The sequence below is a fragment of the Thermobia domestica genome, chromosome 1 (genome assembly GCF_964235325.1).
Source record: "Thermobia domestica chromosome 1, izTheDome1.hap1.1, whole genome shotgun sequence".
NCBI lineage: Eukaryota > Metazoa > Arthropoda > Insecta > Zygentoma > Lepismatidae > Thermobia > Thermobia domestica.
This window is the reverse complement of record NC_137454.1, coordinates 232,387,010-232,413,815: the sequence shown is the minus strand read 5'-3', so window position 1 is coordinate 232,413,815 and position 26,806 is coordinate 232,387,010. Positions and strand designations below refer to the sequence as shown.

At 37.7% G+C, this 26,806-nt stretch overlaps 1 protein-coding gene across 3 annotated transcripts in view; it reads left to right on the top strand.

Annotated features, from left to right (window-relative positions):
• LOC145694624 (uncharacterized) overlaps window positions 1-26,806 on the top strand; it is an 87,723-nt gene that overhangs the window by 20,768 nt on the left and 40,149 nt on the right. For all 3 annotated transcript variants that reach the window (XM_081771031.1, XM_081771047.1, XM_081771039.1), the window contains exons 3-7: window positions 1,296-1,479; window positions 4,756-8,286; window positions 13,376-13,485; window positions 18,558-18,628; window positions 26,358-26,434. In XM_081771031.1, the coding sequence (XP_081627157.1) occupies window positions 1,296-1,479; window positions 4,756-8,286; window positions 13,376-13,485; window positions 18,558-18,628; window positions 26,358-26,434 (3,973 nt within the window). The remainder of the gene's footprint in view (window positions 1-1,295; window positions 1,480-4,755; window positions 8,287-13,375; window positions 13,486-18,557; window positions 18,629-26,357; window positions 26,435-26,806) is intronic.

Sequence of the window (26,806 nt, the reverse complement as noted above, 5' to 3'; positions counted from 1 at the left end):
ACTTACTATTCAGGAGCAAAATTTTAAGTCGTACAACTGAACGAGAAATCTCAAATTTGCAGTAATTGCACGATTTGATTATTTTGGTAATAAGCCGAAATAACTACGTGGATTCAGTCGAAGAAACAAGCAAAAGAAAACCAGGTTACTATAAATTTACGAATTTTTACATTTAACTCTTACTCTTTTCAATCTGAACCAAAATGTACTTACAGGCAGTTACTAAATGGACGTCGAAACATTCAAATCAGAACAAGTCATTGAAGCACAATAAAAAGAATCCCACTAATAACAGGAGAAAAAGAATAGGTTCAAAATTTAGTAAGCTTTAGCCTAAATACTTAGCCTCCCGTTACAATGAATATTCTTGTTCTTGTCTTCAATCCATTTTACTTTTCCTCAATTCAACTCATAATTAACAAATTATAAAGGGAAGTAAAAGATACGCGTCTTCTCAGGTCTTACCTATCGAATCCAACTGGCTTGCAAACGCCCGCTACACGAGGTCTACAACTCAGCCAGTAGATGGCAGGCCAATCAGTGACGAGTTAGTCAAGGCCAAGACACCACTCACCCGAGCGTTAAAAACGCAAACCAAATAATCAAGGCGAGCAGTTACTGTCACAAAGATGGTATACATTTTCTTTTTAAAAAGCGTGTACATTTTTTTTTCTTTCTTGGAGATCAACGAAAATTCACGTTACAAAGTGAAAAATCACATGTGACGGTCAATAAGGAATTGCTAATTAAATATTGTTAAATCGGTAAATTCAGCGATAAGGATTGCTGTTCTGTAGAGTTTACTTAACAAGATAGCCTAAACTAAAGCATTAACGTTAATAGTTGCACCAACACAACTAGCTGTCACATGCTCTGAGAAATATGTTGCATGTCCGTGTGCGTACAAAACTTCAATACACTTCTTTCGTGTGTGATCCGTGACGTTCCCCAGGCACCGGTAGAGACTGTAAGTGACCAAGGATAAGCTGCATAGACAAATCCACATCATGGCGCCATCATACAGTAAAAGCAACAGCAGCAAAAGAAGTGAGAAGAATATAACTTCTTATTCGAATCTACGTCGCGTTCATATTAAACCATGAAGAAATACATGTTGAATAACCATAGGAAGTTCATTATTTCATGCAATGGTGAAACGGTTGAGAATCAGGTTGTTAGTTACTAAGTCATTCTACAATTTTCTTAGCTATTCGTTACAAAGACCTGTTGTAGATAAGAAATCCATCACAGACTCAATTATATGAAATTTATCATGTGGTTTTCTTCTTATATAGAACTTCCGAAGAAATGGAGTTCAGAAATCGAATCTTATTTCTATAGTACCTGTAGATATTGTGGAAGAAGATACCACACCTAAGCTTACCAATTGTATAAAACAAGAAGAAACTCCGAGATTAATCCTGCCTCAGGACAGGTACTATCCGAGTGTGGTAGAAGAAAAAGAGAAACCGAAACAAGGTGAGTACCATTTTTTTTTTCTTTCTTTCTTTTTGTCTGGTATGATGAAATAGGCAGATTCAGAGAGAGAAACCTCATCATCTTTCTCGATATCTACTATAGAATCTAAGAACTCCCGCTATCGTCCATTACGCACGTAGCTCTCGATCTTCTCGCAACGGAACCACAACTAGCACATTTTCGCGATCTACACATCTGTATAGTAACTACTTGCAAAGAGCAAGGAATGGGAGTTGTTTGGAGCGGAGTTCCGCCGCATGGGCTACTGTCAACTAATAGCAGGCGAGAGTTGATTTCATCATATTTTGCAGTTGCTACTATTGATGCAATAAAATAAAACTTCATTTTTTCAAATCATCGGTAAGTGAAGAGGAAAAGAAGGCGGCATACGTTTGTTTCAGCGGCATTTTGTCAATATTGCAGACATTTTGTCTCGCAAATCATATCGTAGAAATCGGGCTCGAAACGAATAGAAGAGGAGTAGGTAATCGTGATTAATGCAAAACTTTCAAGATTATTGAGCACATGAGTCGATTAGATTGAAACGATCGAGACCAATGCAATTTATATATTTCAGTTCGACATTGTGCAGGATCCTGTTAATTTTGGTATAATTTATATACAACACTCTTAAAGTTTCTATAAAATTTGTCGCGCTTAGTGTATGTAGTATGTGTGGAGATATGTTGTGAAGATGCAGATAAGTAAGCAAAAAGTCTATACGAAGGGAAAGGTCGAAATCGATTACGTGAGCATGGGCATCAAAATATGTGGTAAAATCAACTTTACGACCGCATAGCCCCAAAGCACTTAACAGGAAACAGACAATCCTTAAAAAAAAAAAAAAAAAAAAAAAAAAAAAAAAAAAAAAAAAAAAAAAAAAAAAAAAGTAGACGAACCAAATACCACAATTATGGCTTTGAAGACACCATGGAAAAGTTTTCCATAATGTTCCAAACGGATACAGAGTTGTGAAAAATTGTTTGTGGCGTAATTGGCATTCAATATAGTGCGGAAATTAAGAAACAAGGTTTTGCTGCTAAGTTAATTTCTTCATAGTGGTTAATCTTGCGTGTTACTTGTGGAACATGTTCAGTGACTTTCAGCAAAGCAGATTGCCAATGTGGCGCGTGATTCGACAGCATAGATGTGTAATGGAAAAAGATAATACCAGATCCTATGCGCGCTTAGGGAAAAGTCCACCGAAAGCATTTAGGTGTTGAAAAAGTGCTGTTGAATATTGGCATAAGAAGTTCTTGCTAGCAAGGAATCTATGAAAAATTATTTGCGCCCAGGTCTATTTAGAACAACTCAAATAATTGACAAAGTTCGGATTGTCATATTGAATGAAAGACCCTGGAAAGAATGCATCAGTTTTTAGTTCAAAAAAGTTTGTATGTGTTACCATATCCCTCATACTTGCCAGATCTATCACCTGCGATTACGTTTCTCCAAAGTAAAAGCCCCACATTTTTGACGGTTTCAACCATTCAGAAAGGAGTAACGAGGTCCTAAACCAGGACGCGAAATTTCTGTTGTCTATCAAATATTTTAGTTTGGCAGTAGATATTTGGCCTTTACTTGGCCTTTGAATTGCGAAGGAAAATGGCGAATAACTTCTCTGATGTGGCTACTAGATTCAGACATAAAATTTCGTGCCTTGCTTTGACCGTTTTATAGTTCAAGACTTTTCAGAAGTCATTCCATGACTTGCAGACAGTACTAAGCTGTGTATGGACAACGGGAATTTTGAATGAACCAAGAAAAGTTGACTCCACTTGTTTTTTTTACAGGTCAAATCTCGTTTCCTAATTGCCGCACTGTGTATTTTAAGCGAAACTTCCGACAGGATTTGTGACGCTGCTTCGTGTGAAGTATTGTTTGTGCTGTGTGATTTCCCATACATTGCGAAGTCTATAACACGAAAACAAAATCGATTTCGACGTTCTTTCAGATTAGTTTATTGGTTTGATTTTGTGAGTAGTCACTTCTCAAACGTTACAAGCTGTCACAATAGAATTGTTTTATATCTATCTGATTATCGTATTCTGGTGTATATTCATTACTTCCGATGAAAATAAACAATTTATATATATTATCTACTGTTGGAATAATAGATTTATTGGTTGAAAGTGTTATTTAAATATAAACTGAACTTTGAAGATGAAAAGGCTGTATAAAAGGTTGACAATCAATAGTTCTTATTGTTCGTGATATAATTTCAAGATACCAAAAATATATAATTGTTGATTAGAATTCGATGGAAAGTGTGTAAGTGTGTAAAAAATGATTTACAATGCATATGTTAATTGTATGTGAATCGAGTTTTCGGAAAAGTCAATTAGTTACTGATACGCAGAAAGCCGAATAAATAGGAAGTGACGAGGTTCACTTTATATGGATAGTATCTAGTATTTGTTCGTTGCCTTTTAAATAACTGACACCAATTACAGAGTAGTCAACTCAATCCATAAGAGACGAAACTCGATATTGCATTGCATTTTTCAACGGTGCTACAGATATACAGGAAATCAGTTCTTAAAATCCTTTTGTCTAAGTTACTGTAGTGCGAAACTGGTGAGTTTAACCCATCAAGATAGAGGAATAGTAGCATTATCTAAAAATTGTAAAATAGTTTACAATATTGTTGACATTTTTCCTTTTTTATTTTTTACTTTATTTATTTATTTATTTTTTGTGTTGTGATTGGCACTTGAACAGGGTTTCTATCAGTCACGAAATCAGAAAACGATCATGAGAGGCAAGAAATTCAGAGTTTGGGTCACGATTTATTATTATTATTATTATTATTATTATTATTATTATTATTATTATTATTATTATCTGTACAAATATAAGTGCGGACTGAAAAAATTTGTTCTAGAAAATGTCAAAATTCATCACCTACTAAATCGCAAGCATGGCACGCTTCTATCTCATGCATGAAAATTCGGCCCAATTTGCTCTTGAGAATGTTTTTAAATTTTATGATTTGAGAAAGAAAAGGTCATGAAAAAGTCACGAAATTTCATTTTTGAATTTTAGTAGACATCCTGTTGAATAATTTAAAAGAATTGTACTGACGAAATATAATTAATACATCTGAATGTAATAATCTGAAATTTTAAAATATATATATATATTGCGATATTCAGAGCTTGTAGACTGACGTACTAATAGCATGATTTATGGTATATATGGCACTGACTGTATGTTTTTATTTCCAACATGAAGTACACTAAAATGAAATTCTTTTTTTCTTTATCTTCTTTCTAGTTCGGACAAAATTTAGTCGTTTTGAAGATTCGAATAGTGAAGACAGTGACGACAATGATCTAGATGATTTATTGTCACACTCTGGTGATGATGAAAAAGAAGAAGCTAAAAGTGCAGCTAATGAACAGAACGTTCCTGAAAGTGAACCCAGTAATAAAGACAATGATGTTCTGTCTGAACAAGACGAAGATAGTTTAGACAAATTAATGGACGAATTTGAAGCAGAACTTAATGCCAGTGATAATGAGCTGGCCGAGAAGACTGTAAGTGACAGTAATAATAGTGCTTGTGATAATGTGAATAATAATGTTTCTTCAGAAGATAATACAGTAACTAATGATGTAAAACCAAGTATTAGTATAGAAAAATGTGATAGTCCTGTTGCAGAAGAACATGTTACATTAAGTGAAGTTGAAACATCGACATCTCCAGTTAAATCTGGATCAGTGATTGAAAACAAAGCAGAAAAGGTGATTGAAAGCATAGCAGAAAAGGATTTTACAGAGAAGTCTCCAGTGCAGAAAGATGTATCAAGGACAGATATTTCTGTACCAGAAAGTGATATGCTACGTGTTTCACAAATTGAAACTATTAATGCGTATTCAGCATCTGTGAAAAAGATGCCTTTTACTGCTGTGCAGGATTCTGTTACAGTGCCATCCCATGGACCCCCAGTTGTGGAGCCTATATCATCTAACAGTGAAGTTGCTTATCCAGGAACCGAAATTTTTCCAGTACCACCGACCAGTTCCTATCCAGTACCTGTTCAACAATTTTCTGGTACCTTTGTTCCAAATGTTCCCCCTCCGGTCAATTTTCAAATGGGATATCTTCCACCATCTTCTGTATTGCCTATGTACAATAACAACCTTCCTCCGGTTGCAAATTCCTTTCAGCGAACCAACGTATATCAACCTCCTCCAGTACTGAACGAAAACTCACGTGAGAGGTGGTCTCCCGATCAACGTAGAGTGTCGCCAGAGAAATGGTCACCTGAAAGATGTAAGCGACGCCTAACTCCAAGACGAGATTCACCCCGTAGATCTGTATCACCAAGAAGGCGGCGGTCACCATCTCCAATGTCTCCCGTACACAGATCGCCCAGACGACAATCTCCCAGTTCAAGGAGATCCTTGTCACCTAGGAGACGATCTCCGTTACCACGAAGGTCGCATTCACCTAATAGATATTCACCTCTAAGATCGAAGGATGCCAGAAGGTCACAATGGTCGCCAGGATACAGATCGCGATCTCCTTCTCCAAGGAGGCGCTCTCCATACTACAGGAGATCAGCTTCGCCGAGAAGACACTCACCAGCCCGTAGACGGTCGGTGTCGCCAAGACGATCACCTCCACAGCGAAGACGTTCTCCATTATACAGAAGATCACCTTCTCCCCGTAAGAGATCTGTTGGAAGGAGACTGTCTCCATTGCATAGGTCACCATCACAAGGAAGGCAGTCACCAAATCGGAGGTCGCTTTCTCCTAGAAGGTCTCCTGTACGTAGACGTTCACCGAGTCCACGAAGATCGTCACCAGAAAGAAAAAGAAGTGCCCAGTCTCCAAGATGGAGGTCAACCTCACCTAGAAGACCGTCTCCAATCCGAAGGTCATATTCACCAAGATCTAATTCTCCTCGACGACTACCTTCTCGAAGATTATCACCAAGGAGGCATTCGAGATCATTGTCACCTCATAGAAGATCGCCTATTAAAAATTCGTCTCCATCAAGAAGATCGCCATTAAGGAGGCAGTCGCCTCACACAAGAAGATCAGAATCACCATTTTCGAGGAGACATTCTCCTGTACGAAGAGTTTCACCAAGGAGAAGATCGCCTGGGAGACGTTCAAGGACACTGTCACCCAGAAGAAGGGCTTCACATCAAAGGTCAGTGTCCCCAAGGAGGGTTTCTCCATTACAAAGACTGTCATCGTCACCACACAGAAGAGAAATGCAACGAGGAACAAGATTATCTCCTACAGATAATAGACGATTGCCTTCACCAAGACAACGAACACCTTCCCCAAGAAGGCGAAGAAGTCCGTCGCCAAATAGACGTTCACCAGTATCAAAAAGATGGCCATCGACTTCAAGGCAGCGTTCTTCTTCACCAAATAGGACATGGGATAAAGCATCACCTCGAAACAGAATTACAGCAGGGGTTCTAACTGGAAGTCCAAGTCAGAGTTCCCATACATTACCTGTATCCTCTTCAGATAGTAATATGCTTTCAGTTTCTCCACGTAAAGAATCACTGACTCCGGGAAGATCTCAGAAGGAAACTAGTTCATCTGAAAGGGTTAGCTCAACTGCTTATGAAGAACAAGTGTCACTTCATAAGTCACCAGTTAACATGTCGGTTAAACATGAGAAGCTGTTAGTATCAAAAGTCGAAAATGTAACGACGCAACATCAGAAATCAGAATCGCAGGCCCCTGATACAATTTCTCCAGCCGCGAACTGTCAGAGAACACCCCCTAGTAAATTTGATCAAGAACTTCCTGTTGAATTGTCAGAACTGGACGACCATGAGAATGTGATAGAAATGGAGGATAATGATTTCGAAGATGATGACATTGAGATAGGAATTAGCTCTCATTCACCTTTAAGACATTCTCAGTCACCGCCAAACAAAGTTAATAAATCGGGTGATCGGTCGTATTCATCATCTCCATCTGTAAAAGATAGGAATTCTCAGTTGCGTACCGACTCCCCATGTTCTTCAAGAAATTCCAGAACTCCAAGCCTAAGCCCGTCACCTGAGCCCACAAGTGATGCAGAGGCAGGCCCCAAAAGACACAAGTCGCCGTTACGAGTGCATTCTGATAAAACTACTCATGATGGAAAGTATCAGAGAAGTGATAAAAGACGCCGTAGCCGTTCCAGGCAAAGGTCGAAAGACCGTTACAAGAAGCAGCGTTCGTCCAAAAGTAGTCGATCGTACTCAAAAAATAGTTTTGATTCAATAAGCGAAAAACAAAGATCGAAAACCTACGGAAAACGGCGCTTAGAAGGAGATGAAAAGGACGAAACTTCAGTTAAGGGCAAAAAGTATGAATCACGGCAAGATATACTCGAAGCAAGGCGCCGAAAATTCGAGTCTACAGATCCTGTTGTACCTCGTGATAAGAAAATTCGCTTAAAAACCAACAATAGCAACAACAGTGATACTAAGGACCGCGTAGAGGTGCAAGTGAGTAAAGCTATTGAAAGTAGTTCAACGCAAAAGAAAGTTAGAGAAGAGACAACTGCAAGCTTTGATTCGGATTTAGATATTCCTGATTCAGGAAGGGTTGAGTTCTTGTGGTCTACCGATGAAAGTGAGTCTGAGAACGAGGGCAGGTTCAAGTCAAGAACAAATGATACAGGGAAAGTAGAGCCAATACGTTATACTCGTTTAGCAGAATCCCTGAATAAACCGAAGCGAAAAGAAGATACGAGGCAGAAGAAAACTGAAAACAAACTAGATGTGAAGGAAAAAGTGGTCGCTGATGGTGATTTACAGCAGGAAAAGCAACTGGCTAAATCTGGTAAGTTATTTATTCAAATTGAAATAATTACTTTTTTTCTTCTTTGTTCTTTCAATTGGAATTAGTTAACTTTCCTTTATGTACCTAACGCTTTGTCAGATAGGGTGGGGAAAAGTAGAATAAAACAGAGAAAAAGATAGAAGTAACTGAATCGGGTTGGGCTTCATATTAGGACGCGATCATGTGTGTATTCTGACAAACTCTGGAAGCATCTCGAACAACAATATAATAAATAGTATATAATATTTAATTGATCCTTTAGAACGAATGATAATAGTAGTTTTTCTAATTGTGATAGAACAAAATTCAGCACTGTTAGTTCAGTAACCGAATGTAGAATTGCTGATTCAAGTAAACATTGACAAAATGACACGATTTTTTAGTGTGTCAACACTAGAACATTACAGATCCACTTGCTTTTTAACACAACTTGCACACAGTCCTCAAGTAATGTTTTACGTGGTCTTCAGTGCTCTACGTCTAGCTCTTTACCGTAAAAGCTTAATGGGACTCGTAAACCACTGGGAAAAAGAGTTCAGTTGGTGATGTCATTGATTTTTGTACGTGGAGTACGGAAATCGAAGCATGTAGACTGTTGTTAATAGCTTAGAACAAGTGTTGCCTGGAACAAACCGTTAGACCAGTGAGACCTATCTGATTTTCGACCCATGTTCACATGCTATTTGATGTGTATTACATTGCTTCCATGGTAACAAGGTTTTACTGGACTAGTAGTAACATTAGCAACAGCTGTTTAACGTACACTGTGTGCTTTGAACACTTAAATGCAGTCAAAGGTTGGCAGTTACTAATATCTTCCCTCCGCCATATTTTTGTATGCTAAAACTGAGAATGCAAAAACAATAAAATTAATGTTTTTTATTTCTTTGTGATTCTGTTTAGATATATATGCATATACACAATATGTTTAAAAACTCGGTGGCCAAACTCCGGGAGGTGATGCCTTATATCAAATGAAAGAAAAAAGTGTTCTAATGAACATTAGTCGAGAAGCATTTCTTTTGAGAGTTTGACCACCAAAAATTCGAAACGTGACATTTTAATATGCCCTGGCGTAAAAACTATGGGAATCGCAAACGATTGAAAGAATTTGCACAGAAACTAGTATGTGCTTATCTAAATATCTAGGTTTCAGATCCTTCTGGATTGATGCATCGAATTGTTTGTAGAAAATTATGATACAGGGATGCACTTTTATATACCAAGTGATTATTAATGAGTGTTCATTTAAGTAGATGACTTTAAAAATAACTTCGTTTCTTTGTTAATAATCATAAATGACAAATATAACATTTTCCTTTCATATAACAACGAATGTACGCAACCACACACAACGCATTTTATCTTGAAAGAAAAATATCTAATAATAAAATGGAATCAAATTTCGATATTAAATGATTTGGAGTCTTTCTTTAAAGGACGACTGTACTAACTTGATTCTGTCAAAGAATAAATATTACAAAAATAGAGTTCAACATTCATTTCTATCGGGAAGTACTTGTGATCGTAATTGATTAATACGAGCTAGAAATTGTACTGATTAGTCCGTAGAAAATACGAGGGTTGGAACTTAAATAATGGCAACATTGCAGTGGAGAGACTATGCAATGAAATGTACTAGTGGCGCTGATAGCGCACGTTGTTGGCATACCTACCTAACCTCCGAGCAAATAGACTCGCCCGTCCCACTCACTGGCAGGCGCACAAGCGAGGGAAGCACAATCACTTGTGAGCGAGCGGTCTAACGTAAAGGTGTCACTATGTTTTCGAAACAGGAACAACGGACTTGGATCAAGATTGAATTTGCCAGAGGTCGTACAGCACGACAATGTAATCAAGGGCTTCAAGAGGCGTGTGGGGAATCGGCATTGCCGTACAGAACAGTGGCACGGTGGGTAAAAGCCTTTAACGAAGGTCGGCAAACTGTGGCGGACATGCATCGGGCAGGTCGTCCTAGCGTCTCTGAAGAAGTAGTGCAAGCTGTTGCCGCGTTAGTGGACAGTGATCGACGCCTGACGATTCGTGAGCTCGCCCACGAAACCGGATTAGGGCATTGACGGTCTGCCCTGGAGGAACGTAATGCGTTAGGATAACACCATAACAGTCGTACACGAGAATCACCATAACTTTTACCACACTGGGGTTCTGACGCATTTTCGACTTTCGCAGTGACCCATAATGACGCCATTCGTTGGATTGGCGTTTCAGTGTTGTGGCTCGTAAGATCTGGCCCATGTCTCATCCAGTGTTACGATACGGCGTAAGAAAGCCTCGCCTTCGCGCTCATAGCGCTCCAAGTGCGTCTGAGCAGCGTCGTAACGCATCCATTTCTGTATTTCCATCAACTCATGCGGAATCCATCGTGATGCAATTTTGCGCATGCCTAGGCGTTCCTTCAGGATGCGAAGCACAGTCGTATACACTAATCCGGTTTTGTGGGCGAGCTCACGAATCATCAGGCGTGGATCACTGTCCACTAACGCGGCAACAGCTTGCACTTCTTCTTCAGAGACGCTAGGACGACCTGCCCGATGCATGTCCGCCACAGTTTGCCGACCTTCGTTAAAGGCTTTTACCCACCGTGCCACTGTTCTGTACGGCAATGCCGATTCCCCACACGCCTCTTAAAGCCCTTGATGACACTCGTGCTGTACGACCTCTGGCACATTCAATCTTGATCCAAGTCCGTTGTTCCTGTTTCGAAAACATAGTGACACCTTTACGTTAGACCGCTCGCTCACAAGTGACTGTGCTTCCCTCGCTTGTGCGCCTGCCGGTGAGTGGGACGGGCGAGTCTATTTGCTCGGAGGTTAGGTAGGTATGTCAACAACGTGCGCTATCAGCGCCACTAGTACATTTCATTGCATAGTGTCTCCACAGTAGTGTTGTCACTATTTAAGTTTCAACCCTCGTACAAATATATGACAAACAAACAAACAAAAAAACGTCCTATAACAATGAGAGAATTGAACACAGGTTACTCGTTTAATAACGGTTAATCTACCACTTAGGTATTCGCGAAATAATTTTTCCTCTGTTACATGCAGTTATGAGAAAACAGAATTAATCAACATTTATATTGTTATTTTGAACTTGCACATGTGTAGTACAAAACAATAAATAAGTAAAACCGCTAGATGGTGAAATAGATAGGATGGTAATAACGATCAGCCATCTGCCTAGCATTTGTTAGAACTATGTACTTGAAACATCGAGTTTGTTTAATTTAAAATGTTCACGAAGTAGGAAATCATTTTTAGAACCGAGCTCTCTCGTGGCTAAGCAGCTACCGTACACGCCTTTTTATGGAAGACCCGGGTTTGATTCTCGGCGGGAGCTCACGTGGTTCAGATCCCACGTTAAGCTTTAATTCCATTTCTCATATAGCCTTGCTGCTAAACTCAAAATCAAAATAATATTCAAAACAAGTTGTTCACTTAAATTGTACTTGAATAATTCCTACTTGAGTGGCAAAAAACTGAAATGCGGCAGAGCGTGCATCACCGCTCCAGATATTAGTTTTTTTTCTTTCTTTCTTTATTGCTCCACGTGAACTGTACTGCGTAAAAGTGATAACTTCATTATCCAGGTAGCTATTGGTTATAGTAATAGATACAACTTGTTTGAGTGAGTTAAACAAGGAAGAAGAATTTAAGAAAAACAATCAAGGGCCCAAAAAGATTTGAGAATTCTAATATTTGCATTTGAGTTTTTATGCTTTGCGTTCTTATGCAACATCAAAGCTATGAAGCACGGGAGCTACTGTTAACATGAGCTTCAAACTGCGACCGAAGTTTGAATCTTGTGGGTGGCGATGCACCGACTTCCATGCAAAGAGGAATTCTCATAAGATAGGCCATTCCTCACAGTAGTATATTGCCTCGAAGAGAGCTAATTACAGGCCCACGTTTCCGACTCTGGATTTATTTAATGTTGTCTTGTTGCCTCGTCAATAACTCCTATTTTGAGGATCAAAGTGCTGACAAAATAAATAAATGCAGCATGTTGCGATTATACAAATTCGAATTATACATTATTATTATTGTTTACTAAACATGATCTCATTGAGCGTTTATTTATTTTTTTTTAACAATTGAGATGGTTGGACGTGGGAGGGCAAGGTAAATTTATAACTAGAGCTTATTGATCCAAATGATCAATAGCAGCATAAATGCTCTTTTCGAGTATGTGCCTACAGAAAAAGAAGTGTCCCGTTTTTTTTTTTTTTTTTTTTTTTTTTTTTTTTTTTTTTTTTTTTTTTTTTTTTTTTTTTAACTGGTTACGAGACAAGAATTGAAGCTTCTGTTCTCGTAAGGTGTGTGACTAAGTGCCTCCCTCATTGTCTCCGGAGGTAATTTTAGCAAACACCAACATAGATTAACGTCATCTATTCGTATTTGATATACCAAAAAATCATTATTATTTCAATCCCGGCAGCTAGTATTGCTTTCATTCCATTTAAAGTTTCTTACTGATTCCCGGGTTTAGTTGGCAAAATCAGTCTATAAATTTCCCAAGCTTTAATGCGCTCCCAAACTTCGCTAAAATTTTTCGAGAACACCGACAGAGTACAGTGGTTCTCTATCTCATAAAACCAGTGTTGTATGTTGATGAGGAAAAAAAAAAAATGATACATGTAATTTCGTGTGTATAGTAACATTGAAGTTAATCATGGATTGCTACGAGCTGCAAGAAAATTTACAAACATGTTTATGTAGTTACAGAATTGCATTTTAGAGTGTGTAAGATCAGATTCTGTTTAGACTAAAACTATCAGGATGAGTGCGCCTTCTGACATTGCATGGATTAAATCATTGCATACCTTTGTCTTCGTGCACACAAAACTCTAATAAGTATTACAGTAACTTAAGAGAGAAGCACGTCTATAATCTTACGTACCTCTATAATTGCAAACTTCCGAAAAGTAGTAAAAGTAAATTTATTTTGATTGGGGTGTGTTTATAATTCTTGTTCTAAATCTTGGATAAATAATCCATATATGACTATATAAAAGTAATGCTATAATTAGCTCGTTAATAGCAAAGTACTTCTGTTTTTATTTTTCTAGATCCTAATAGCACTACCAGCAGTACTAGTAGCAGGCGCAAAATAACTGAAGAAAAAGATGTAGATCTTCGTGCCGAACTAAGCAGAAGGAGGGCGGAAAGGATGAATAAGGTAAGATTTTTATACGTGGGTTTCAGTATAAATACTTCATAAAGTACTGAATCAGGTGTTTATGAATTTACTTATATTGGTATGATAATATGTAGCATTTAAACAATAATTTGGAAACATTATGGGGACCAAAGAGAAGAAATCAGCAAATTTGGACTTTTATCAAAGCTTTTATTTCAACAAAAGCACAATTTTATTCGAACCCGAAATCTAGCTCTCAATATAGATAGATGTAATGTGAATAAAGAGTGGGGTATAATTCTAGACAATTTTATTAACAAACAAGAACACATTGCATGATAAGTAGTCATAAACTGTTTACATGTAATTTCACGGCAATTCTTTCTCGGTGTAGCTTTCCCCGCCGATTTAGTGGCTAGCTTGTATGCCTTTGGTGCACTTTGTCCTGGGTTCGATTTCCGGAAGGAAAACACACACAAAAAATTTACTTTCATTAATCATCCGCCTTCTTTAGCCGAAAGAATATAACCATAGGAAGTTAAACTAAACATTTTCATTTCATTATTTTCACCATTTTTTCCCCACTTGTGTGGGGTCGACATTTCTGATGAGTCTTCTCCATAAAGCCCTATTGTTGGATTCTTTCCCTATTAGACTTCCTAGTCTTAAGTCATTCTTAACCATATACATCCGTTTCCTTCTTGATCTCCCTCTCTTCCCACTAACTTTCATTGCCATCACTCTTCTGACCCTGTAGTGATTTGTTCTCAATTAGATGACTATACTATTGTAGTCTTCTTTCTTGAATCACTGCTGACCTAACCACTGTTTTATAAATCATCCAGTTACTCTTTACCGTGATTCTGTGGCCACATCCTTTCTTCCAATTTCACCCTCCCTGTTGCATTGTGTTATTTCTACTCCCAGGTCATCATTCTGGGCAAGAGAGTGTAAATATTAAAAACTTTTCACCTCATTCAATTGATTGCTTGTACTCCCTTCTCAGTTTCCTTCTCTGTTGACGATCGATCATTTTTCTTTCTATTAATTTTTAGGTTTCTGTCTTTCGAAGACTTTTTTCAACTCTGTACTTTTCTTTCAGCTTCTTCCCTAGTTATATTGCGTAGCACAATTTCGTTGGCAGACGTTGTATACTATGTGGCTTCATCTCTCATATCCTGAGTTTTAAAATTCATGAGAACGTTGAAAAGGTACGGTCTAAAATCTGAGTCATACTAATTAAAACTGAATAAAGGAAAGCAAAAACGTCTCAGATATCCTTGTTCATCCTTTCTAAAGTGCTTTAATGGAATAGGTCACCGAAAATATGGGCAACAAAAGTTGTAAATAGAACACAATTAACATGAATTTTGTACTTATGGACGCTATTTTTATTCGATAGTTATGGTGAGTTTATATTATCAGGTTTTATATATATATACAGAAGATCGATCCGCGTATGTGTGTCCAATTTTGAAATAGCACTAACCTTATGAAAATCCATGGGACCACCATCGGTTGGCCTCAATATGATGGCCATGTGTTCTGGCAATAGCCCTGCACCGTAACTTCCACTGTAGAAGACTACGACGAAGTACAGGAAATGGAATCTTCTCCCATTCCTCCCGGCAGGCTTTTCCACAGGCCCCCGAGAGTAGTGACACGACGAGAAGAAAGTGCCCTTTTCACTAGACCAAACCCGCAGAAATCCATGGGACTGGCATTGGTGATTTTACTGGTATATCATGAAATGGAATAGTACGAATACCGGTGTCTGTCTCCATCTGCTTCAGAAAGTTCTGGGTAGAACGAGATGTATGTGAGGAGGCCTTATCGATATGCACAGACACTTGCTTTATGGCATGCCCATACAAATCAGGCAGATCTTCTGTATAAATTGGGGTCAGTATATGTTGCTGAAAGAATGCAGAGTTGATTTTAGTTTTTAGGGTCCTGACGAATTGTTAACTTGCCCTGATAAGAGTAACCGGCGACAACCGTAAATCCTTTCAAGAAAGTTGCTTTGCAATGACGGATGAACACAGGACGGCTTTTTGCATCTCGCGAAGTGAAAGTATCGAGCGAATTTTGCCACAATCTGATAGATATACCCATGCTTCGTCTACTGTGGCCACAAACTTCTACTTTTCCCCAGATAGATGGCGTTCATAGAGGCGCCTGCTGTTGGTCTTTCTCTCACGATGATGGGCCGCACTTAGGTAATGTCCATGACTTTTAAAGACCCTCCGGAGGTTTAATTTCCCACTCAGGGCGCGGTTAACAGTTGACTGTGGTATGTGGAGTCGAGCTGCCATCACACGTTGCGGAGGAGGATTTTCTTGTAAGGCCATTCGCCACAACTTCTGAGCTACTTGTGGAGTCACTGTGGTACACGCTCGCTTCCTCGACCCCTTAGTGGGTGAATGCTTACCTGGTATGTCTTCTTTTTTATACTGCTTGATTATGTTCTTGATAGTCGTCGAACCCAATGCACAACCATTTTCTTTGCACTGTTAGAAACCGAATATTTGGCGTGGAAAAGTCCAATTACGTAGCCCTTCCAAAAACGGTTCACCTTTGGAGCCATGATGCACACGATACACAGTTTCGCTTGGCAGACGATAGAATGGACCTCCAGGTATAGCACACGCGTTTAACAACTTGGTTCAATCGCTTCTGTGGTCAGGGGTACGGGTGTAAAATTGGACACACATAACGCGGATCGACCTTCTGTATATATATATATATATATAAAACTATTGAACCTTTGGAGGTCCAAATTGAGAATACATTTATTATGATTTGAAAATACCATTATGAAACCACATAAATGCGCCATTTTGTTTGATCTTCTGCCATTTTTCCACTAACACCACAATCCGATCACTATAGAACCTCCGTGGTTTCTGAGCAAAAAATTGTGACATATGGTTTTCACAGTCCTCTTTTGAAGCTAACTTAGCACAATATAGGGAGCTCTGAAGAGACCGACACAGTTGATTTTCTGACGATGATAGTTCTGGGCTATATGGTGAATGCATTGAAACTTCCCAGCCAAGTTCTCTCAATTTCTGATGGATCGTCAAAGATGTATGCGATCTGGCGTTGTCAGTGCGGTATACAATATTCTTTCTGTTGATCAGTTCCTGTCGTTTCTTTTGAATTGTTGAATGCATTCGCGTTAATTGTCGTCAGTACAGGTACATCCTTTTATTCAGCGGCAGCAGCTCATGATGCACAGTTCACTTCCAACCCCACATAAAAACGGAACAACCTTCCTGGGCGTCATTGTGGGCTTTGACGGATTGTGGAGCGTTGTCTTAAGGTATCCATTTTTCATTTCTCATGATCAGCCGCTTACGTTTCAGTAGAGATTCGCGGATAAAATCTCGGGCAAGTTTTTGAGTCAGATGTTGTCGCATCCAAACGTTGAGTTTCTCTTTTGTAGCTAGCGTTCTCCAGATGGTTTAACACTGTTTAATAATAGTTCCCTAGGTCAGTAGCTTTATCTTAACTGCTTATATTCCGGTGTTACTCGACTTTCGCGAGGATATCCACGTATGCTATGGTTTGTCGCCCATTGCGAAGAACATCTTGAACATCGAAGTTTCCCGAACGAAAACGACTGAACCATCTTTTGGTTGTTTCTTTTCGTAACGTAACTAGCCCATACACATCATGCCAGGATGTGCCAGCCTACGCAGCTTTGTAGAATGTTCACTCATTTTCACGGTGCAATACCTTATATCTTATTATAAGATTCTGCTGGTTTCTGCACATCTACTAGCTTCAACTGTCAGTTGTCAAATGACGTTTTGCTGCAATTCATATACCCTAAGATTTGGAACACTAAGACCATATCGTGAGCATAAAGCTCACGAATTTTTAGACTTTCTGATTTTGATGATAGTTAATATTTGAAATTTAAAAAAAAAAACTCGTGAGAGCTGTTTTTAAAAAATGGTCATCTGGAACCCGATCTTAAATTTAAAATTCGCTTCTGGTGGTTGCCTAATTACATTGGCTCATGATTCGGTTATGTGGACCACATCTTTTATCCCTTAAGCCACGCGTGTGTAAAGGTTTTCCACCCATAACTGAAGAAATTTTCATATTTAATATTACAGAAATAAAAACCTGCTAATGCTAGTTCATTCAGGATTGTGATTACTGACGCCCTAAGGATCTTAAGTATGCTCTTCACCATTGTATTAAGTAACTAATTAATAATAATATGATAATTTTTGATAGTTGGCCATTCAGTACTTACAAAACTTCTTGTTTTCGACATACTTCATGTAATGCAGAAATATAAGTATCTGACAATCTTTATAATGTCAAATCCCCACATTCAGATTCGTGATCTATAAGAAAGAACATGGAAGCCGTTACTAGTTCATTTAATACAGTTCGTAGATACTGCCTCACTTCTAATTTTGTGATTTTCTTTGTTATTTTTTTAAATTGTTCACTAAAATAAAGTAATAAACGTGAAGTATAGGGGAGACTTTCATAGTTCTGTTTGTTATTCTCGTATCATCTGATCATTATCTTTCCTTAGTGCAGTCATGTGGTTATTTTGACAGCTAAACCGTGAGAAAGTGTGTTATTATTCTGTAAATAGATATAACTTGAATGTATTGCGTTAAAAGAGTATTTGTATTACAGCAATCACTCTTGCAATGTTGTATTGCAACACCTGTTAGGTGTATGGGCGACATAGTATAAATGAGATATTAATCTCAATTTCGATTTCTGTTTTTGTTTTGTGCATCCTATTAAAAGATAATAACACTTCTCTTATACAAGTAAGACAACTATAAAATACATAAGCCACCGTATTATTTAAAAGATTGTTGTTTTATATGAAGAGTTAATTTTGCTTTTAATTTTATTCATTTAATCTATCTACTAATAAATCTCACCTATTCCTATAACTTGTCTCATTAAAGAATATAGCTAACACTCGAAAACATGTGGCAAAATTTTCAAAATATCAAAGTACGTCAAAGTAAAAATCCTCGTGAATAAACCAAACTAAGCCAAAACGAAAGTGAGAATTACCAAGTTTTGAGAGGCTAACATTAATCATCAAATATGTCTCTTTTTAGGGCAATGCGTTCCTCAAAAGTAGTCACCCAGAGAGGCTGGTGCAGTCAGCTCTTCATGGAGCAGTTGGCAAGTAAGTATTGTATAACAAGATTATCACTTATAGAATCGTTAGTGTTCTTTTGAATCCTGGTCAATAGGTGCTCATTCTAAGCTTATAAGAACCAGCTTTTGAAAAAAAAAAAAAAAAAAAAAAGTGTTTCTTAGAGTGTATCGACTGGTTTCTACACAGTAAGAGTTACAGAAGCAAATTTAGAATTTTCAGCTTGGTAAATTTAATAATTACGACAAGATCACCCTAGAAAGATGGTAAGGGCTAGCCTGTAGATCTTTTAAGACTAATAAAAATGGAATAGAGTTTACACACTGTACTTTTTTTTTTTTTTTTTTTGGCCTTATTATTTACGTTTAGGTTATTCAAAATTACAAAGAAATGTAGTGTAAAGGCGTGTTTCAAACCACTAAAATATATTGAAAGATTTCTCATGAATCATAAAAATTAATTTGCTGATCAGTCTTTGTTTAAGTGATGCTTATGAAGTGGCATGTGAATGTAAGGGTTCTGATATTGGTATGGCAAAAATAAATATAGGCACAAGGATAAAGAAAGATATTGGAGGCATGAAGGATGAAATTGTTGCGGTATCTCGACTTTCTAAGTATTTATACACTTGGAAGAACAATATTCAAGATGTTAACGTTTTACACTATTCTCGTTGGAATGGGTTCAAATCGTTTTATATTAGATATAAACCCCGGAGAAGAGAAATTCTGATAGAGAATTTAATGCTGTGGTAATAAAAGAACATTAATAAAAATACGCTAAACAATGTAGAAAGTTTCCTACTGCACCTAGAAATCACCAAAAATGAAAAATTTCTACAGTAAGATTGGAAACTACTTCTATTCATTTTAAATAGTTTACTTAGAAATCACAATCACGCAATTCAGATTTACTTATCTGTCATCATGCTTACGGGTGCTGTACCCACTCCTTCATAATTTTCAGAATATTGTAGAAATCAAACATTATATTGCTAATGGTAGCTGTAGCATGTATATTTAATACTTGGGATAAAAAAGATTTTACTTTGTATCCAAGGAGAAAACTTCTCCAAAATTTTTCGTTACCCTCCGGCAACTTCGTCAGTGACATAAACTGCGCTACTAGGCTGTTAACATGTATGTTGATACCTTCCTTTCTATGGAATCACTTTTCTTAAATGTGGCCTTTTGGAAAAAAAAAAAAAGTACGTTTTACAGTTTGATAGGTGTTTACTTAAAAGTGGAATAGTATTTTCACGAATTGTGAATACAGTCGAGTGTAATTTCTCTACATATTTTTCTTAGTAAATACAAAGTACTAGTTAGTATGTTCAAATGGTCTTAATTCAAGCTGAGTGCATCTAAATTTATGAGGAGTTAATTTATTAGAATTTATGAGGAGTTAATTTATTTGAATTTGTATTTATTGGTAATAAGGAACTTAACAAATATACAGGTTATTTTACTAAGTAGAGTATTCTAAATACTGAGTAATTACACAAAGAAGCTGTAGTATTATTATTTCTTTTCTCTGCAGTATCTTGAAAAATGAGAAGGGACTAATGAGCACCTTTAAGCATAATGTTAGATATTGTTCATCTATGAAATCACATGTAAAATTCAAACAACTTTTTCGGCTGGCAGTGATCAGTTTCTCATTGGCATGCATCATGCTGCATGTGGCTTAAGAGCGATATATTAATACGTGAACTGCCATATGAGTTGAGTTTTAACTCACACTAGAGTGAGGCCGCGCTAAGAAGAGCTCTGACAACTCTCACGTGCGATCTAGCGCCGTTGCCACATTTATATTCTGTAACAATACAACAGGCATTTTTTATGGAAAGAGAATCACTTATGTATTACAACAAAAATATTATTTAAAATCATGCATGACGAAAGTATCAGTCAAAAGAAACAAACAAACAAACAAAGTATTACGTTAATATTGTTTACAAAATCATAAAGAAAACAATCGTTACTTCTAAACACATAGGGCCTTATGCAGAGTCATTTTGATGTATGAATAGCATCGTACTAAAAGCCTGACTATTATAGGAAACATATGTTAGTCGAACTCTTTAGTATGGCACCAAACACTCGTCAGAACGACTCTGCATAAGGCCCCTAATGTTATATCTTTTCTTTTAAAAAAATTGAAAACTATTTACGTTAGATAATGGCTTTCAATTGTAGACAGTTTAATGCTGTTTACTGTAGAAATTCTACGCGCTATTCCCTACTATTATGCTTTTTTGCTGGGTAGATATAAGGTTTCCATCGGTTCAGCGAGGTTTTTCGGACCAGGGTCGTAATTTGTTGAGGGGGAGGCAACTGCCCCCCAGGGAAGCTCCCCGCCGTTCAAGGCGGCCCACTGTAAGACAAAAATTTTCTTACTCCATATACGATGCGAACATGAAATTATAAATGAAACATCGAACAGGTTCACTACATTACATAAACAAAACAGCACACAAAAGGTAAATAAAACTAAAATGAGGAATCGTGCGCCCATTTCAGTAAAAGTGTCTATTATTAGGAGCCCTAGAAATATTTATTCGTATGGCTTTGAGACTTATCAATATTGTCCACTTAATTAATTTGTCATGTAGGGAACGGGTCCAGGGGCGTAACTAACGGTCCCGCAGACCTTGCCGTGCGGGAGGGTCCAGAGGGTAGGGATGGCCAGAACCGGTTCCTGGTGGAATCGGTTTTCGGGTCTGAACGGATCCGGTTCCGGAACCGGTTTTTCGGATCCAGGTCTAGAACCAGTTCTTCGGATCCAGGTCTGGAACCGGATCCGAAAGCGGTTCTGAAAACCGGATCTCCAAGAACCGGTTCCTCTGGAACCGAAACTGTGACCATCCCTACGCTAAACCCGAGCTGCTGGCAGGCTGTGAACAGTATGCTAGATGAAATAGTGGAAGCGACAGGCAGGCGCCCAGGCGGCGGCAGCTTGTCTCATTTGGCTAAATAAAGTGGGTAACTGGCAAACTCATTGGCTAAATAGGCAATCTCATTTGGATAAACACCCACTGGTGGACCAAAATTTTTTTCTGAGGGCACAAGCGGGTCTGGGCGGGGAATGCACAAGCACATGGTCTTCTTTGCATTTTTTTGAAGGTGAACTTTGTGCCTCCGTTACGGGTCTTTGGGGGCTTTCGGATCCAGGTCTGAAACCGGTTCCTAAGATCCGGTTCTGGAACCGGGTTTTCAGATCCAGATCTGGAACCGGTTTCTAAGATCCGGTTCTGGAACCGGGCTTTCAGATCCAGGTCTGGAACCGGTTCTGAAAACCGGATCTCCCAGAACCGGTTCTTCGCGGAACCGGTTCCACCGGAACTTTGTGGCCATCCCTACCACAGGGTAAGCGAAAGATGGAAAGAAGGGGCTATTTTCGAATTTTGCGGGGGCCCCAAACAATTTTTCTAGGGAGGCCAAATATTAACGCTTGCCCACCAGAAAAATCTTAGTTTCGGCGCTGTTTCGGACACTTCTTTTTTGTGATTCTTTTGACAGTTGCAGGGCTAATGTGTAAAGCTGGACCGTCGTTGTCACATTCTTTTTTGAAATATTCCCGAAGATTAAACACAAACTCCCGTCCTGACTTGTCAAGGGCACCCACTTTCCGCACTTCAGTCATTGTGTTTATAAACACAAACACACACATATATATACTAAATTTATATGTTAGGTCTATATAAATAATACGAATACAAACTATGTTCCACTGATGAATGAAAATAACAACGATTACACCACGATTATATACGCAGTCACCACCCTCCTGGCTTTCAATTCTACGAAAACCTATTGCCTGCGGCGACGGGGAGAAGGTGGACCGGTTGTTGTTCCATGTAACCCCACTTCTACTTCCGTAGCAATCTTGTCAAAACGACATAATTGTGTCAATAAATGGAAAAAGAAAAAAAAATATTCATTACTGTGGCAATAACGTTAGGCATAGTGGAACTAGGTTGTGCTGGAACGTTGAGAAATAAAACAAAACACGATTATTTTTAAAACATCTAGTTTGTAAATATTTCAACTTATAACCTGATTCAATCAGTGATAAAGTAATTCGATTCCTTCATCGTTCTGTCAAGTGGTCGCTTTAATTCTTGTTACTATGATAGTTCGCAACACTGTCGTCAGCTTACACGATGTTAGATCTGTCAGAGCTCAGGTTATGATGGCCTTAGAATAGTTTTAAGCCCAAAACCTCGTGAGCCAAATATAAATTTCACGTATCTTTATCTTAAGAGCTGCGTAGTGCGCAGGTGATTCACGCTACCATAGTATAACATTTAGGTAATTGATAGATGCCCTCAAGTGAAAGCCCTGCAGTTGAATACTCACAAATATGCACTTTTTTTTTTTTAAATTGAAGTAGAAAGTTCATTTTGTTCTCGACGTTGTCAATCTATTTTCGTAATAAAACCCAGGAATCTCCAGGATCTCTTTTCTAGTGTTTCTTACTACACATTATTTTGTTATATTGACATGTAATAGGTTTAAATCCAAATTATTTTTTGCACTGAAATTAATATAAATGCAATCAATTCGTTCTGGCCACAGAAACTTAAGCTTTTCTGAGTGATGAACAGAGGCGGCCTCTGCTTTTGCGGGGCCCTGGGCGATTTAATGTCGTGGGACCCTACTCTTTGGGTTGGGGCACTCTCGCAATCATACTTTGTAAGCTTTTGTGCAAAACAAACTATTGTTGTAAGATGAAGTATATGCTGTTCTAATATAAAACACAGGAAACTAGAATGCTTACTTTAAAAAAGAGCTTTGCGACTTTTCAGTTGACAGAATTCTTCTATCAAAGCACTATAGACTAAAGAAGCTACGTCGTTTTGATGGAGAGAAGGGCGAGAGCGGTCAGTCTCTTTAGGGAGATGGTACTCCTGAGGTATCTCAATAAAACATTTTACAAACGCATACTATCTAATACATTAAAATAAACTGCTCGCTTAAAATATTGATCTATAAACTCGGCCCCAGAAAGCTTATCAGATTATTTCTGGGGCCACTGTGGCTCAGTGGTAGAGCGTTCACCTCTGGTGCATGACGATTTTTGGTTTGATCCCAGCTCGCACCAAGTGTACTTTATGGTGGACACACCATATGCGTTGGTTTCCTCGGGGTTCCCCCGTTTGCTCCCACTTTCTTCATTCCACCATTTCATTCATTTCTCATCATCACCGTGTCCCTTGACCTAACCGGCATAAACGTGGGACGTAAAACTTAAAGATTTCATTTCAGATCATTTCTGTACAGTTTTTATTTTAACTGTGCAAAATAGCAACTTATATTTTGGTGCCATCTAGGATTGTTAGTACATATTATTTCGAGTACGCTTATTAAGTTTGCATTTTTTTACTTGTTGGCTAAAATACGTGTATAAAATACATAAATATTTTTTTGTTTTGCCGCCGCGGGCAATGGCCCGGTTCGCCCGCCCTGCGCCCCAAAAACCGCCTTTTGTGATGAAGTACACAGATTGAAAATAACATTATTCTTTTTAAAGAAGATAAGTAACACTGAATTAAAGAAAATACCATTAGGTCTGAAAAACCCAAAATGTACAAAAAAGGAGGGGGAAGGCACCACTATACAGAGTAGAAAATAATCATGATTTTAAAAAAATCATTTTTGATTTGTTTTTATTTAAATCGATTTTTTTAAATTTAAATCAAATCTTTCTCCTCGTATAATACAAGACGCGAACTGAAGAAAAAGCATTAGGAATTAATATTAAATGCTAATTATGCCATTTAAGTGGAAATATTGGGGTTGAATTTTGAATTATCCCCCAATCGTTAACCTATATCAATCCCAAACAATGTTTCTTAACCCTTTTAAATTATGACTCTTTTTAAAGGTAAATTATAGACTTGCAGTCAAGCAGCTACAGCATCATCCCTATTTATTCTAGGATCATTGTACATACATCACTTTCTTTAGAATAGAACAGCTTTTGAAACGGTAACATTCACATTTCCCTATCATGTCCCTGAAGCGGGAAATTTTGAGAGTAATGGCATTTTTTTTTTTTTTTTTTTTTTTTACTTTTTTTTAAAATTTTGATCCCCTCTGGATTCCCTTGTGTTAACGCACAGATCTCAAAATCAACTGGGAAATGCTAAGGAGTGTACAAATTTCAAGCTTCTGTCTTAAGAGCTATTTAACAATGAGCTAAGAACATTTCCACAATGCCGCAGATGACCCGGATGTAATATAATTTCCTCAGACATCTCTATTTATCCTAGGAGCATAGTACGTACATAATTTTCTTCAGAATAGAACAGCCTTTCAAACGGTACCATTCATATGTCTCCATCTAATGCGGGAAAATCACGAAAAAAAAGCTATATTTGTTAAAAATATCCTTTTTAAACAGTTTTGCCCCTCTGGACCCCGCTGTTCCCACGTAGAGATCTGAAAACATCTGAAAATTATTAAGGAGTGCACTGAGCGAGTGTGCAAAATTTCAGTCTTCTGAATGCAAAATGTAACCCGCCAAAAAATAATACGCATAACAAAATTTTTTAAAAAATTTATGACGTCATCACACCATGCCTCAACGCAGAAATGCGTGAAAGCATATGTAACGTGTTCTAAAATTAAAATGCCTCCAGTCTTGAAGAAAACGAAGCCTTATTGGTACTTTTTTTAATCGAATAATGAAGATTCTACCCTATCACCTAAAAATAGATGATATAATTTAAAAGGTTAAGCACTAAGGAAAAAGTACAGCAACGTTTATCAAAATGACACTTTTTTTTTTCACAAAAGTTACTGATATTTGGCAGGGGCCTATTTTAAAAAACTCAGAACTAGCTTGCGGCATGAAATACATAAATTTCGCCTAAAGTTATAAAATTAAAAAAAAAATGGAGAGGGGATAGGACCCCTCTAAATACGCCCTATTATCTGGGAACAAACAAACAGACACACAAAGAATTTTCGTCTTAAATGTCGATGGTGATTTCCCTGTTGGAATAGTTAACGATTTTAAAACCCAAATCCAATGTTACGAAAAGAAGAAAGCAGGATTGCTCCGTTACCTGTTCAAAACGGGATTTTTCCTTATCATCCTCTGCATGACACTTGTTTTCATACTATGCTGTACATTTGAGTGTCATTGTATTATGATTATTAACTTCCATAATCGAAATAACAGAACAGACACGGGATTTTACTTATTTTCACTTTAAATTATTTCGGAGTTCGATTTAAAACAACATTTTTTTAAAAATATCAAATGATTTAAATCAGATTGATTTAAATCAATCCACACTGCTACTAGGCATATAGAATTGTCGGTACATACGTGTGTGCGTGTTCATATCTCGAATATTGTTCGTAAGCCGAGAGAAAAATTGTTCGTAAAATCTATTGGTCATGAAATTGTTCGCAAAGCGAGGGTTTCGAAAATTGTGGGTCCACTGTATGTAGTTATAGTCGATTGTGAATTCGGTGTACTGTGGCTTGGAACATTGGAACACTGGTTCGATGTTTTACAATATAGCCTTTAAAGTATAATATCGTGGACGTTTTCGAGGTCAGTCCGCATTCATCATGTCAGCAATTCTTGTATTAGCCTAAAATGTATTACTAACTGATGGACACTGATTTTTCTTATTGTATCTAGTCGATTTAGTAAATATTACAAATTTAACACAGATTACTAATTATATCTTAAACTAAGACTTTTGTTAAGATTTCATTCAATTTGTGATTTTTAATAGGCCTTACTTCAAACGAAAAGAGAGGGATGAGAAGAGGATTGTCCCTACGATTTCCAGCAAAGTGGAACCTGTAAAAGGTAAGTGAACTAAACAGTAGATTTAGTAAAGTCGAAATAGGGGTAAATCTAAAGTTCATAAAGGCGTTCATTTAAAACAGAAAACACTCACTCTCTCACTCTCTCTCTCTCTCTCTCTCTCTCTCTCTCTCTCTCTCTCTCTCTCTCTCTCTCTCTCTGTCTCTCTCTCTCTCTCTCTCTCTCTCTCTCTCTGTCGCTCGCTCGCTCGCTCTGCGTTAGAAATCTCCTTAGTCCAAAAATCCTCAGTGTTTATTTTTCGGCGGGAGGTGGGGTAAAATCCACAATAAAACTCAAAAAAAAAAAAAAAAAAATCCACCTTCAAAAATATATTTCAAAACTTGTATTGAAATAACATTAATGTGCTAATTATTT